Here is a 12,346-nt window from a genome sequence, read left to right as displayed (position 1 = left end):
AAGTTCTAAATTATCCAGGGTATGCTCAACTTGGCCATCAGAAGAGGGCCACCCCCATGCCTATCACATTCAAAACACCAAGCGGGCGATAGTGAAAATCCTCAACTCGAGGCTTTGAGTTATAAACCTGTGAACCAAGTTAACAGGAGTTTATACCCAAAAATAACATAAAACCTGCCTAGCCTATAAGGGTGCTGAAACCATGGTGGAAAGACAGAGCTTTGAGGTTTTCTTGTTTGTTCAGAAAGGTTTCTCGGACTCAAAGTTTTAGGTACTTTGAGGGAAAACACTGCTCATAGAGATACATTTTCTATTTGCATCATTTTGTAAAATTATAAACACACTTACTTAGTAAAAGGAGTCCTCCCATCAGAGAAATACAGGAATAGAGGTATGGCAGGTAGAACTCCCAAAGATCTACAAAATATGTAGACTTTTAGTAAAAATGAAACTTAGGAACAGCTCAACACTTTGGAACAAGCCAAGATGTGTGTTCATTGGAGTTTTAGAGCTGCTAGAAATCTGATTTCCTTCCTAAACAAACTCTCAGCCTAGATTCATAGTTAATGCACAGTCAGATTGTTAAATCCTAAAACTATTCCTTTATTTAAAAAACAAAAACAATGGGTTTAAAATGACCAATCATGTAGAATATTACAAAAATCATACCATAGAGTGACTCCATACTGGCTGCATCATTATCAATGAGGGCTGATGCCACCCACACAATTCCAAGAATGAGCAATGCCAGGAGAAAGAGCATCACAAAGGTCTCCAAAATGCGTGCTTTAATGCCCTGACAGGAAAAAAAAGCAGGAATAAGAGAGAAAATTATTTCAATTAAAATAATGCATATAAAATCATAATGATGATACACAAAAGTTATATTATCAACCATGTCAAATTTTTACGTTTACATATACTGGCCATTACAAAACCACAAAATTCACACAGGACCCAAATTCCCAGAGTTTTAGAAATATTAAATTTAGATTTAGTCAGTCTTAACTAAAACATTATTTAGTTTTAGTCATGGTTTAGGCCTCAAAATTCTTATATTTTAGTGAACTAAATATCTTAAGATTATTTTAGACTAAATCTAAAGTATAAAGTGCAAAAGTTTGTTTTATTTTTATTGGTGAGAGTTGCTCTATGTGGTTTACAAAGTGTCTTATTTTCCTCAACATCAAATGTGAAATGTGTCCATATGTCTACTATTCTCTTCCTCCCATGCACGGGACCATGCATGTTGGCGACTGATCAAATTGTGCACATTTAACCTGACTGCACGATTACTTCTGATTACTTCCAAACTCGTCCCGCCTTTCTACACACATTGATTAAATCTGATTGGACCTTGTCTCTCCATTTTCATCTCGTTTTCAATTCGTCAACTTAAGTGTGAATACATTTCATCATAGTTTGTCCTAGAGCATTACTTTTTTTTTTATGTAGTTGTTTTCGTTAAAAGAAGAAAAAAAAAAAAGTTGTTGACAGAAACTATACAAAAATTTATAAGTCAACAAAACAAACACTGGTGCTTACAAAATATTTTCGTGGGATGTGCGTTTTTGAGCACACAAAAGGGCACAAACATGTCTCAAAGCTGACAGAGTGCTTCCACTTAGTGAAAAGGTGAAAGACAGAAGATGTGTCAGAAAAACATCAGAAGGTAATTTGCCAGAACGAGTTGGTAAAAAAAAAATGTTGGAGAGAGATGACAAATCTGTCAAATATGGTCTTGGTTCCGTTATGGCTATGACTGCTAACTGAACTGGCACGTTGGCATTTGATGACTTTATTCTTCTCTGGAGAAACAGGATTGATGCAGGGGTATGAAGAAACCTTCTGTGTGCTCTGATTCAGCCAAAAGCACCAATCAATCAATGGACAACATTTCAATATCAGCAGCATAACACAGCTAAACATGCAACCAAAACATCAGCATGAGCTACACCTGCTGAGGACCACACTAAAACCGGGGAGCTCAGAAAACTACAAGATAATATTCAACATGATGCTTTGTTTGACCTTATATGTACCATGTAGTACTGTCTCCCACATATTTCTATTTTGCTATAACCCACCTCTAAATGAAGCACTAATATGGTTCTCGTTAATTCAAGCAGAACATCTGTAAAACAAATCTGTATAAGTGTTCAAATACTTTGTATAGTCAGGAATGAACTTTAAAGGAGCTAGAAGTGCTGTTTCCTACATTTCATATTGAACTGAACATGATTACTTTTACAGGAAACCTCACTTCCACCCCTTCTCCTTCACTTAAACTAAACAGCATCATTTCCATTCACTCCACACAAACATAACATAAACGCTCTCATCCACTCCTCTGTAAAACAGCTCGTTTATATACACATATTGTGGTCTATAAAAATGGATCCAACCAGGGATGGTGGTAGTAGAGGTAAAATTAAAAAGAGGAGGGAGGAGGAGAGGGGTTCCTGGGGTGTTGCAAGGAGCATGAAGCCTGGCTGGGTCAGCTACTGTCTGCGATCAAGAGCAGACCTCCCATCTGGAGCCGATTAGGAGCTCCCTTAGCACCACAGTCATGTCTCAGGCCGTGCAGAAGAGAGGGTTTGGGGTAATTTGGGTTTTCCGGGTCACAAACTGCTGAGTGGTTAATAAAGTCCTCCTGTACCTGTTCACACACAGTTTCCATAACCTCCCACCCCCGAGAGCTGAACTGTCTAGCACTGTAAGACAGATTGGTACTCTCAAACGTCAGCTTAGGCTACCGTGCATGGGATAACAAGGGCTCTCTGCTTTTGAGCATTGTTTAAATTAGGTACATACGAGTAATTTGTTACCAGCTAACATAATGGCTGTGTGGGTGCTGTTCAGTATTTGCCAACAGGTACACTCGCTGTGTGGCTGCTGTTCAGTATTTGTCAACAGCTACATGGAAGTCCATGAATAATAACGAAGCCTATTTAAAGAGTGGAAATGGCTTTAATTCTTGAGATTAATTTTGGTTTTTTTAAATGGGGGGCAGTTATTAGTTCCTCACAGTTCCACACACCTGACCTTCAGCATCTGCATTTTAAAGTGGAAACACTTTAACATTCCCTTACTACCCACTCTACAGCTCAATGTGCAAATATGCATTAGTCAGATAGTCAATATTCGTATTTAATATTTAATAAATGTGATCCCTACACTTTGCTACCAACCTACTCAGTATATATTTACTATAGTAATGTAAGGAAGGAAGTTTCTTTCTAAGATTTCATTAATTTTCTGTAGTAAAAATCCCCTGTAGCATCCCTTTGCAATTACTGAGAAATGACTCCCGCTTCTCGCCTTCTCTTGCGGTGTTATTCTGGAAAAGCCTCTGGGGTCAGTGTAGAATTTTCTAGCATGGCAGAGAGTGAAATGGGCAGGGTCTGGAGTGCCTCAGTGTGGCTGAAGTGGACACTGCAGCCACAGGTAACGTTAGAGGGGGTGGGACCTTTAGTCAGCACGAAATAAGTGCTATGGAAAAATACAGAGCCTTAATAGAGACATCATGGTGGTGACATATAAGTGAACTACGCATGCCTTTCTGTTGTGATATTTAGCAATGAATTTATCAGTCAATTGAAATTAATAGGCTACAATTACAGTAACAAGCTGACATAAGCACACATTTTGCTGACCTTCTAATGCTCAGTGTCTGCACGTTATATCGATGTTGCAATCAAGCACATCACAGATCAGCTCAACTGTGCAGTCGGGAGCACGCTAAACACAGCTGAATAGAAAAGATGGAGGAGATGGAAGAGAGAGAGAGAGACTGGTGGAGGAGAGGAGTCAACGTCTGAGCATATCGCGTTCCCTAGAGGTAAGAGAGGTGAGAGAGGAATGCTTTCAGGGACTTCAGCCACGTCCCTCACGTGGTCTCTTAAGGATGCATAAGAACAAGCAGAAACCACAGGCAGGACGTGTGTCCGCTCAAGCGCACCAGTCCACCTTAACAAGATGTCCAGGCCATGCTGAAGGTGTATTCCCTTTAGATATGTCTCTCAATCATTTATAAGACTCAAATCATTACCCATTCAGATCATTTAGGGCAAAGGCAATGCTTGTCACCTCGCTTACTATCACCCCTGGTTCTTGCTTCGCAGGAAGAACGATCCACTGTGTCAAAACCGATTTGGGGGGTCAAGAGAACGGGGGACACTGAAAGTGACTGATTTGAATGGTTTTATTGATCCATTTACATGCATGATATAGCACAGTGAAAGTTCTGCTTATGATCACACATTCTTGCAAGGAAAAATGTAGCCCTTTGCACCTCATCGCAAAATATGTGGTTTAAAAATAGGAAAATCCAAGTCAGTCATCATCAGTGATCAAAGAAAACTGTCAACTGGTGAAGGAAGGGTGGAAAAAAAAGAAAAAGACTGCGCCTTGGCATCTAGAGTGCCCGTTGAAAGTTTTTATTCTTGCCTTTCTAAATGTGTAACTACCTCTAAATATAGCAGCTCTGAAATATTCAGCATCCCCCGATCCTCACACTGACATCGAGTGAGGGGCTGCAACTTTGCTTGTACAAGACAAGGGAGATTTTCTAAGAAATGTGCGTAGTGGCCAGAGAGGAAAGTAATCACTTCATATGCGGCAGCAAACAAACATGCATGGATTGATCTACCCACACACACAGAAACACACAATCAGACAAGTTCATCTTTCTCCCAATCCACCCAGTCACACAAAGCTACAGAGGGCTTTGGAAATAGTTCACAAGCTTGTTGCCTGGTGTATTCTGCAGACAAACTAAAGCCAATCTTTCATGACCCGTTTCCACTTCCAAGTAAAATCAAGTTGCAATCAAACACAGGACGAAACTAAGTTGGCACAGGCGTTTCCTAGTCGCTGTGATCATTCCATAACAGGTCAGCAGGTGATGGCAGAGATCATCCAACGGACCATCCTTCTGCTCACTGTCAGGGACGTGTGCAACAAGGGCCAAGAGTGTAATAAGTGAGGAAGGGGGCAGGGTCCTTTTCACTTCCAAGCAAAAAGACCTGCCCTCTTTGCTAAAGACATGCCAGATGCTCAGGGACCTTATTAGCGTATCCTTCAACCAGTCGGTAGCAGCGCAATGACCGTGTCAAAGACAGAAAGCAGAGGAGAGGGACACTGCCCTGTAAAGCTGCGCAATCAACTTCTAAGGACTCCTAAGACTTCTTAATAAACAGGGCAGAAGGGAAATGGCTGGTGTCAAGTCATATCATTCAAACCACAGTGAAGCAGCTTATCTGTTTGAGTACAGATGCTTAAGAAAACAGAATCATTTTAATGAATAACATAGCTTTCAGTTGTTTGTCAAGTCTCCCTCTCCCTTTTGTTTTTTTTTTTTTTTTTTTAATCATCCTATTGTGGCAGCACCTTGTGATTATATAAAATCCTTATATTAATAAGAATTCAAATAGATGGCTGCTTCCTGGGTTTTGTTAAGCGGAAAGTAGGGACCAAGCACACCTAATAACACATAATACTCTACCTAACTTAACCCACAGTGCAAATAAAGCTGTGTAACCAAGTCAACGTGAGTTACAGATTACTTTAAAATCTTCAAAAACAGCTACAAAATCAGCAGAGACTCAGTTTTGTTTCAGAACTTTGCATTTAGATTTGAAAAACTGAGTCACGAGAGGAGGGGAAAATCTCGCTTGCTCGTTTTTACAATTCCTAGCTCAAGCTAATATGTCGCCATGGTAACGAACATTGTAACAGGCAGCTTTCGGGAGACATTGTGACCTTAAAGGAAGGTATGTAAACACCACTTTATATTCCCCGGCTGGCCCTACCCAAAAGAAGGCCTGGGAAAAATGTCTGCATGTGCAGGAGATTTGAAATAAATATCCAGGCCCCTATTGTGGAGCTCCAACAAAGACGAGTATCTTAGTAACACCACACGGGTTTACTCGGCGAGACGTTTTCTCTTTCCCCTCCTCCTCCTCCTCCACAATAAACACACTTCTCATCATCGGCGGGTTAGGGCTTAGGATGAGATTGATGAGGAGTTTCTTTAACTACCAGATGAAACCTGTTGGCCCTTTGCTGGGTCAGTCAGGGGGTCAGACTCGTTCCAACTCGTTTGAGGATCAAACACATTTCAATACTGTGGGGAAGACCAAAAGACTATTCTCTGCAAAGCACGAGTTCCTGTACAAATCCTGTTTCACAGACTTTATGCATGCTTTAATAATTGTCACTTATTTTGGTTGAAATAGAACAGGAAGTTGTCACCATCAAAACCCTTACCCTTGATTTCACTGTTTTTGAGTAAATATAGCGCTGAGATATCACACTCATCAATTCTATCTATTAATGTGATTACATTTCCTTGATATAAATAGAAGACTGACTAAAGGTTTATGTTGATGTCTTCAGTCTTTGTTACAGCATACTGATCATCTCAATAAGGATGACATGTATGGTTCTCATCATTACAATGCCACCTATTGGTGGTGTGGAGACAAGTAACAGAGAGACAATAATGGCAATTTTCTTTTTTTATTTATCTAAATTCCTTTGCTAATGCTGCAAAAAAGAAAAAGTGGACAATATTTGATAAGTACATCACCAACAATGTAGTATCTCAATTTCTAAATATGATCAGAACCTAAAAACAAACTAAACAACAACCTTTACTTGCCTCAGTGATGCAGCTCTTCTGCAAAGATTTGAGAACACAGCAGTAAAGCGGTAGACATTTTACAGCAGCAAATAAAGCTAAATCATAACATCTGACATCAAAACCTTAAGTCGCTCTTGATTCATCCACAATTTGGACAATTTGTTAAACTATCAATCATTCAGGTGACAGAGCCTCTAAAGAGTTGAACATTAAAAAACAACAACATTAAAAAAAAAAAAAAAAAAAAAAAAACCATCTTTAATCTGTTGGCGTCTTTTAGTACATCGTCAAAAGTAAACACAGCCACATGAAAAGGCTGACTTACGACGTTAGAAGTGAAATTCATCATTCACTTCATTTCCGCACTCAAAGGGAACTCGCAGTGCTATAACATTAGCCCAGTGGGTTAAAATGCCACATAAAACCTTATGGCATAGCAGTCTAATGCTGTTATTGGATAAAGGGATAATATCACATTATAAAAACACAGATCTGCTTTTACATTTATCTTGCCGTCGGCTGTATAATTCACTCTGCAGGCAGCTCGGGCTTTTTGTTTTGTTTTTTTGGAGGGCGATTAAATGGAGGAGTGGGTATATCATTTCCACCCTTGCCTTAGCACAGAACCAACAAAATATATACCTGGAAGTGCAGCTCAACACTGAACAGTACTTCCTCTAGGCACATTTATGGAAGCTGTATTGCAAGAAACAGTCTTGCTGAAATGAAAAAGAACAAAAGGGAGAAATGTGAAAGAGGCCCTCATCCTGCTTCCTACACATCAGGGCTTGCCCTCTACTGAAGAAATCCAACCGAAACAAATTAGTGGGCTGAGGAAGAAAAGAACTCGCTATACACTACAGTACAAACTAATTTTTATGTGCTTTTGCCAGGAGGGACATAAACCAGAGAGGTTTCAAACTGTGACACAGGATAGAGGCGTATTAAAAGTAAATCTTTGGCCCTCCATTTTGCAAGGCTCTATTGTGCTGTCATGTTGCTGCGACTTTATGGACGTTTGGAACACGAGCCCCCAGCCCATTTTTTGGGGGGGGTAATCAATTAAACAAGGAAGTTCGCTGAGCCTTACAACTCGATTATTAGCTTGTCCTTTTGAAGTTTTATTTTAGGGGGCTGGGGAGGAGGTGACAAGGAATCAGGCTTTAAATCAGTGGGGCCGATGCAGCAGTGTTGAAGCGTTTGCAGCCTATGGCCATATTGAAAGGGTTTGTCAGGATGTGGCACTGGGTGAAGACCAGATTCAGACTTTCATGGTTAATGAGCTTTTTGCGGTGGCAGTTACGGTCAGTGGCATGAGTCAGGGAGAGGGCAAGCACTAAGCACCTGCTGCTGCTCTGGTTGCTAAGAGAAAACCTCTTGCATAGGTATTAGAGCATTCAAATACATAACAGCCTAGAGTACAGTACCACACAAAATTTTACTATGAACTGTTTTTAATGACTTCCAAGTTTGTTTGTTTTTTTTAAACCAAAAAAAATTGTCCAAATAATTTTTTGTAATGAAATTCTACCTTGTCCATAATTTTTTAAAGGCATCAATAAACATGTATTACAAAAAAAAAAAAAAAATTGATATGCTGCTAACAGAGATTTAGAACAGTTGGATAGGTTGGCAACTTTTTTCTCATTTTTAGATAAAGACCCATAGTTTGTACCTTTTTCGATCCTGCAAATCCCTCAGACTCCAAAAAGAAATAGGCAAATGGCATCAGGACGAAGAGGCAAAGATTGGAGAACAGTGACACCAGGTTCCACAGACCTGCAGTAACCAAACAGACATATACAGAGACAATATATTATTAAAAAAATGTTTCATTATGAAGGGGACATGTGCCAAAGATTCATTCACAGAGTTTCCTAAATTGCAATTTAAGTTAAGACAGTTTTGTCTGTTGAGTGCCCTTTTGGCAGTTTCTAAGTCATGGACTCTACTGCCACCTGGTGGATACTTGAACATCAAACAGCCTTAACAGAAGCAGGTAATTAGCACTGGCAGTGCAAATAAATAATTCTCAATCTCAAATGGTTTAAGGGGAAAAACAAACTGGCTTCTTTCATTTGTTAGCACCCCATCTGGTGACACATCTATTCTTTTTTTTTTGTATAGCAAAGTCATGTTTCAACAAATACAAAGTTTCTCAACAGTCATAGGAAGCAAACTGTGTCAGTGTTTGTACAAAGAGACCACATTTCTTATTATCTAATGCATTATTTGGCTTAATCAAAGCTTTAACTTACTCTACAAAATTCTAGCACATAAGATATTTTTAATAGGTTTCACCTTTTTTCTCCCTTTATAAACATCTAAAAATTCTCAAAGTCAGCATGTTTTCTTTTAGTTTTAGTGCAAACACAATGGAACTGATTCATGTTTAGACTTTGTGCACCAAAGGACACTTAATGTTATCTTTTCTACACAAACATAACCCAGATAATTAACATCATTGGTGTTTAAATCTTCATAATAAGATGTGTAAGGTGAGTGAATAACATACACTGTCACGTAGTTACTCTGAGATAAATGAATGTGTCACCATAAACGCGCATTAATGTGTCCACAAATTGAAACTAGATACACTGTATGATAGAGGACTTTATAGACTACAGGTGTCAAAACTTACAGCTGTGGATCTTCATACTACACCAAAGTAATTTATCTACTATAGAAAACATTTTATGTGCATTAACAAAAACTTTGTTTATTAATTACCGTATTTTCACGACCATAAGGCGCACTTAAAAGTCTTAGATTTTCTTCAAAAAGTGCGGCGCGCCCTATAGCGCGGTGCGCCCTATGTGCTGTAAGGAGGACGTAGTAGAGAACACCATGAGAACGTTAAAGGGTGAAGTGTGGGCGTTGATCGTATATACCGGGACAATCGCACATACCTGTATAAAAGAACAGGTATGTGCATTATGCAGGACATCGTTGTTTTAACAACCCTGAAAATGGCAAAGAGACACGCTTACGAAGCACAGTTTAAACTGAAGGCCATCAGCTACGCGGAGGAACATGGAAATCGAGCAGCGGCGAGAGAATTTAAGATTAACGAATCGATGGTTCGCAAACGGAGGAAGCTGGAAAACAAGCTCCGGCAGGTCAAGAAAACGCAGCTGAGTTTCCGCGGACATAAGGCGAGGTGGCTCGAGTTGGAGGAAAGACTCGAGCGGTGGATCATCGAGCAAAGAGCGAGCGGGAGAAGCGTTTCGACGGTCACCATTCGGCTAAAAGCAGTTTCACTAGCTGAAGAGATGAACATTGAACATTTCCAAGGAGGTCCGTCTTGGTGCTTTCGTTTTATGAAACGGTGCCATTTTTCCATCCGGACCAGGACTACGGTAGCGCAGCAACTTCCAGCGGATTATAAGGAAAAGCTGGCCATCTTCCGCTCCTACTGCAGCAAACACATCGGCGACAAAAACATCCAGCCCAGCCACATCACAAACATGGACGAGGTCCCGCTCACTTTTGACATCCCGGTGAGTCACACTGTGGAGAAGCAGGGGACCAGCACGGTAGCGATACGCACAACGGGGTATGAAAAGTCTTCTTTTACTGTTGTGCTTGGCTGCCATGCTAATGGACAGAAACTGCCGCCTATGGTGATTTTTAAGCGAAAGACTTTGCCTAAAGAGAAGTTTCCAGCAGAAATCATCATTAAGGCAAATGAAAAGGGCTGGATGGATGAGGAAATGATGAAAGACTGGCTGAGGGAGGTGTATGTAAGGAGACCAGGTGGTTTTTTCCACGCATCACCATCGCTGTTGATCTGTGACTCTATGCGTGCCCATCTCACAGCCGATGTGAAAAAACTTGTGAAGCAAATGAACTGTGAGCTTGCTGTCATTCCGGGAGGCCTGACAAAGGAACTCCAACCGCTGGACATCGGTGTGAACCGCCCGTTCAAAGTAAGGCTGCGAGCGGCCTGGGAGCGATGGATGACCGGTGGAGACCACAGTTTCACTAAGAGTGGAAGGCAGCGCTGGGCGAGTTACGCCACAATTTGCCAATGGATTGTAGATGCTTGGGCTAACATGTCTGCTGGCACTGTTGTTCGAGCTTTCGCAAAAGCCGGCATCGTTTCCGAGGAGCCGCACGGCACGGAAAGTGACTCTGACAGTGAAGACAGTGAACCTGGCATGTTTGATGGAGATTTAGCGCAGCTGTTCAATTCAGACACAGAGGATGAGGACTTCGATGGGTTTGATTGATGATAAAAATGTGAGTACCAAACTTTGTTTTGCTCCTGCTTTATTTTTAAATACGCACACTTGTATGCTTGTGTGTTGTTGATGATGACGATTACCGGCAATAGAAATGTGAGTAAGGTACCGAATTCAGGTTTGCTCCCGCTTTATTTTTAAATACGCATACGGTACTTGTATGCGCCCTATGGTCCAGTGCGCCTTATGTGTGTGTTAAATACAGTAAGGGCACACATAACTGAGACTGCGCCTTTTAGCACAGTGCGCCTTATGGTCGTGAAAATACGGTACTGGGCATTCTTGGCATTCTTTTTTGTGGTATTACACATTTAATCCTACAATTTAAACCCCCAAAGTTGTGCTGACAACTTTGTGATACTGTTTGAACTGCATATTTGTCTCTTATATTAAGATATCTCGGAGTATAACTTTAACACTGACAGAAAGGCAAGTTTCACTGATCCAGGTTGACATTCCTTCTATAGACAGATCCCGTTCGGATGCTATTAATGTTGATGAGTCACCAAATAATTACTTAGTGAGAATTACTATAATTAGTTTTAGAAAACTCTATTGTCTGGATTTATATTAATCTCTACTAGGAACTCCACAAAAACACAATAAGTACACTCTTAGGGTATTTTCACACCTACAGTTCATTTATGTTGGTCCGAATTAGTTGGCGATTCGTAATTTGTTCTTTTTTTCCAAAAAGAAGAATCCAAGCAAACCAAATTTCATCACTACAAACCATGTGAAAATGTTCAGTCTACTTAATGGCCAGATGTGTGTGGAGTGGGAGCAACAAAGACAAATGGAAGATAGAAGATGCTGTGTTCTGGATGACTGGTGAACACGGAGAAATGCTAGCCTGTACAGACCACATCTATAGTACATTGCTGCATCACAGAATTATTTTTTTTTTAAACCTCAGACTTGCAATGTACAACTAGTAGCTGATCCAGACTGAGGTTGGATCACATTCACACCACATCTGTGGTTAGTAGTCCAATGTAATGTACACAGAATGTTAATGAGCACAACTTTTTTATCCTGACATTAATGTGAAAAGCTGAACTGACTGTTATTATGATCAAATACGCTGGAAGACAAATTTTCTTTACAGTGAAGTATTTCATAAACAAAAAGAGAAAATGAAAACTGGGATAAACTGTGTGAACTACTGACCGTGAATGAGGGAGCCATTGAGCCACTGAATGTAGTAGTTTTGGGGGAAGGAGAGCAGGATCTCATTACTAATGATTGAGAAAGGCAATAAGGAGACGGCACCACCCGACACTGCCAGAGTGAAGGTGCACAAGTACAATCTGTAAATGTAATCAACACACAGACATAGACACACGTACAGACTCATGTTAGGGCAATTCCACATAACAACACCAAAAGGAAAAATCGTTTACTTACTGAAAGATTAGATTAGTTTAGATTATTGTATATTCTAAAAAAATAAAAA

At 40.2% G+C, this 12,346-nt stretch overlaps 1 protein-coding gene across 2 annotated transcripts in view; it reads right to left on the bottom strand.

Annotated features, from left to right (window-relative positions):
- The window catches only part of lmbr1 (limb development membrane protein 1), a 41,871-nt gene that overhangs the window by 19,259 nt on the left and 10,266 nt on the right, over positions 1 to 12,346 (bottom strand). For both annotated transcript variants that reach the window (XM_082545552.1, XM_082545553.1), the window contains exons 4-7: positions 12,061 to 12,200; positions 8,322 to 8,425; positions 670 to 796; positions 349 to 417 (exon numbers count right to left, since the gene is read on the bottom strand). In XM_082545552.1, the coding sequence (XP_082401678.1) occupies positions 349 to 417; positions 670 to 796; positions 8,322 to 8,425; positions 12,061 to 12,200 (440 nt within the window). The remainder of the gene's footprint in view (positions 1 to 348; positions 418 to 669; positions 797 to 8,321; positions 8,426 to 12,060; positions 12,201 to 12,346) is intronic.

This window comes from Aulonocara stuartgranti (assembly GCF_965226115.1).
Source record: "Aulonocara stuartgranti genome assembly, chromosome: 9".
Lineage (NCBI taxonomy): Eukaryota > Metazoa > Chordata > Actinopteri > Cichliformes > Cichlidae > Aulonocara > Aulonocara stuartgranti.
The sequence above is the reverse complement of the archived record's forward strand: the minus strand, read 5'-3'. Positions and strand labels throughout refer to the sequence as shown.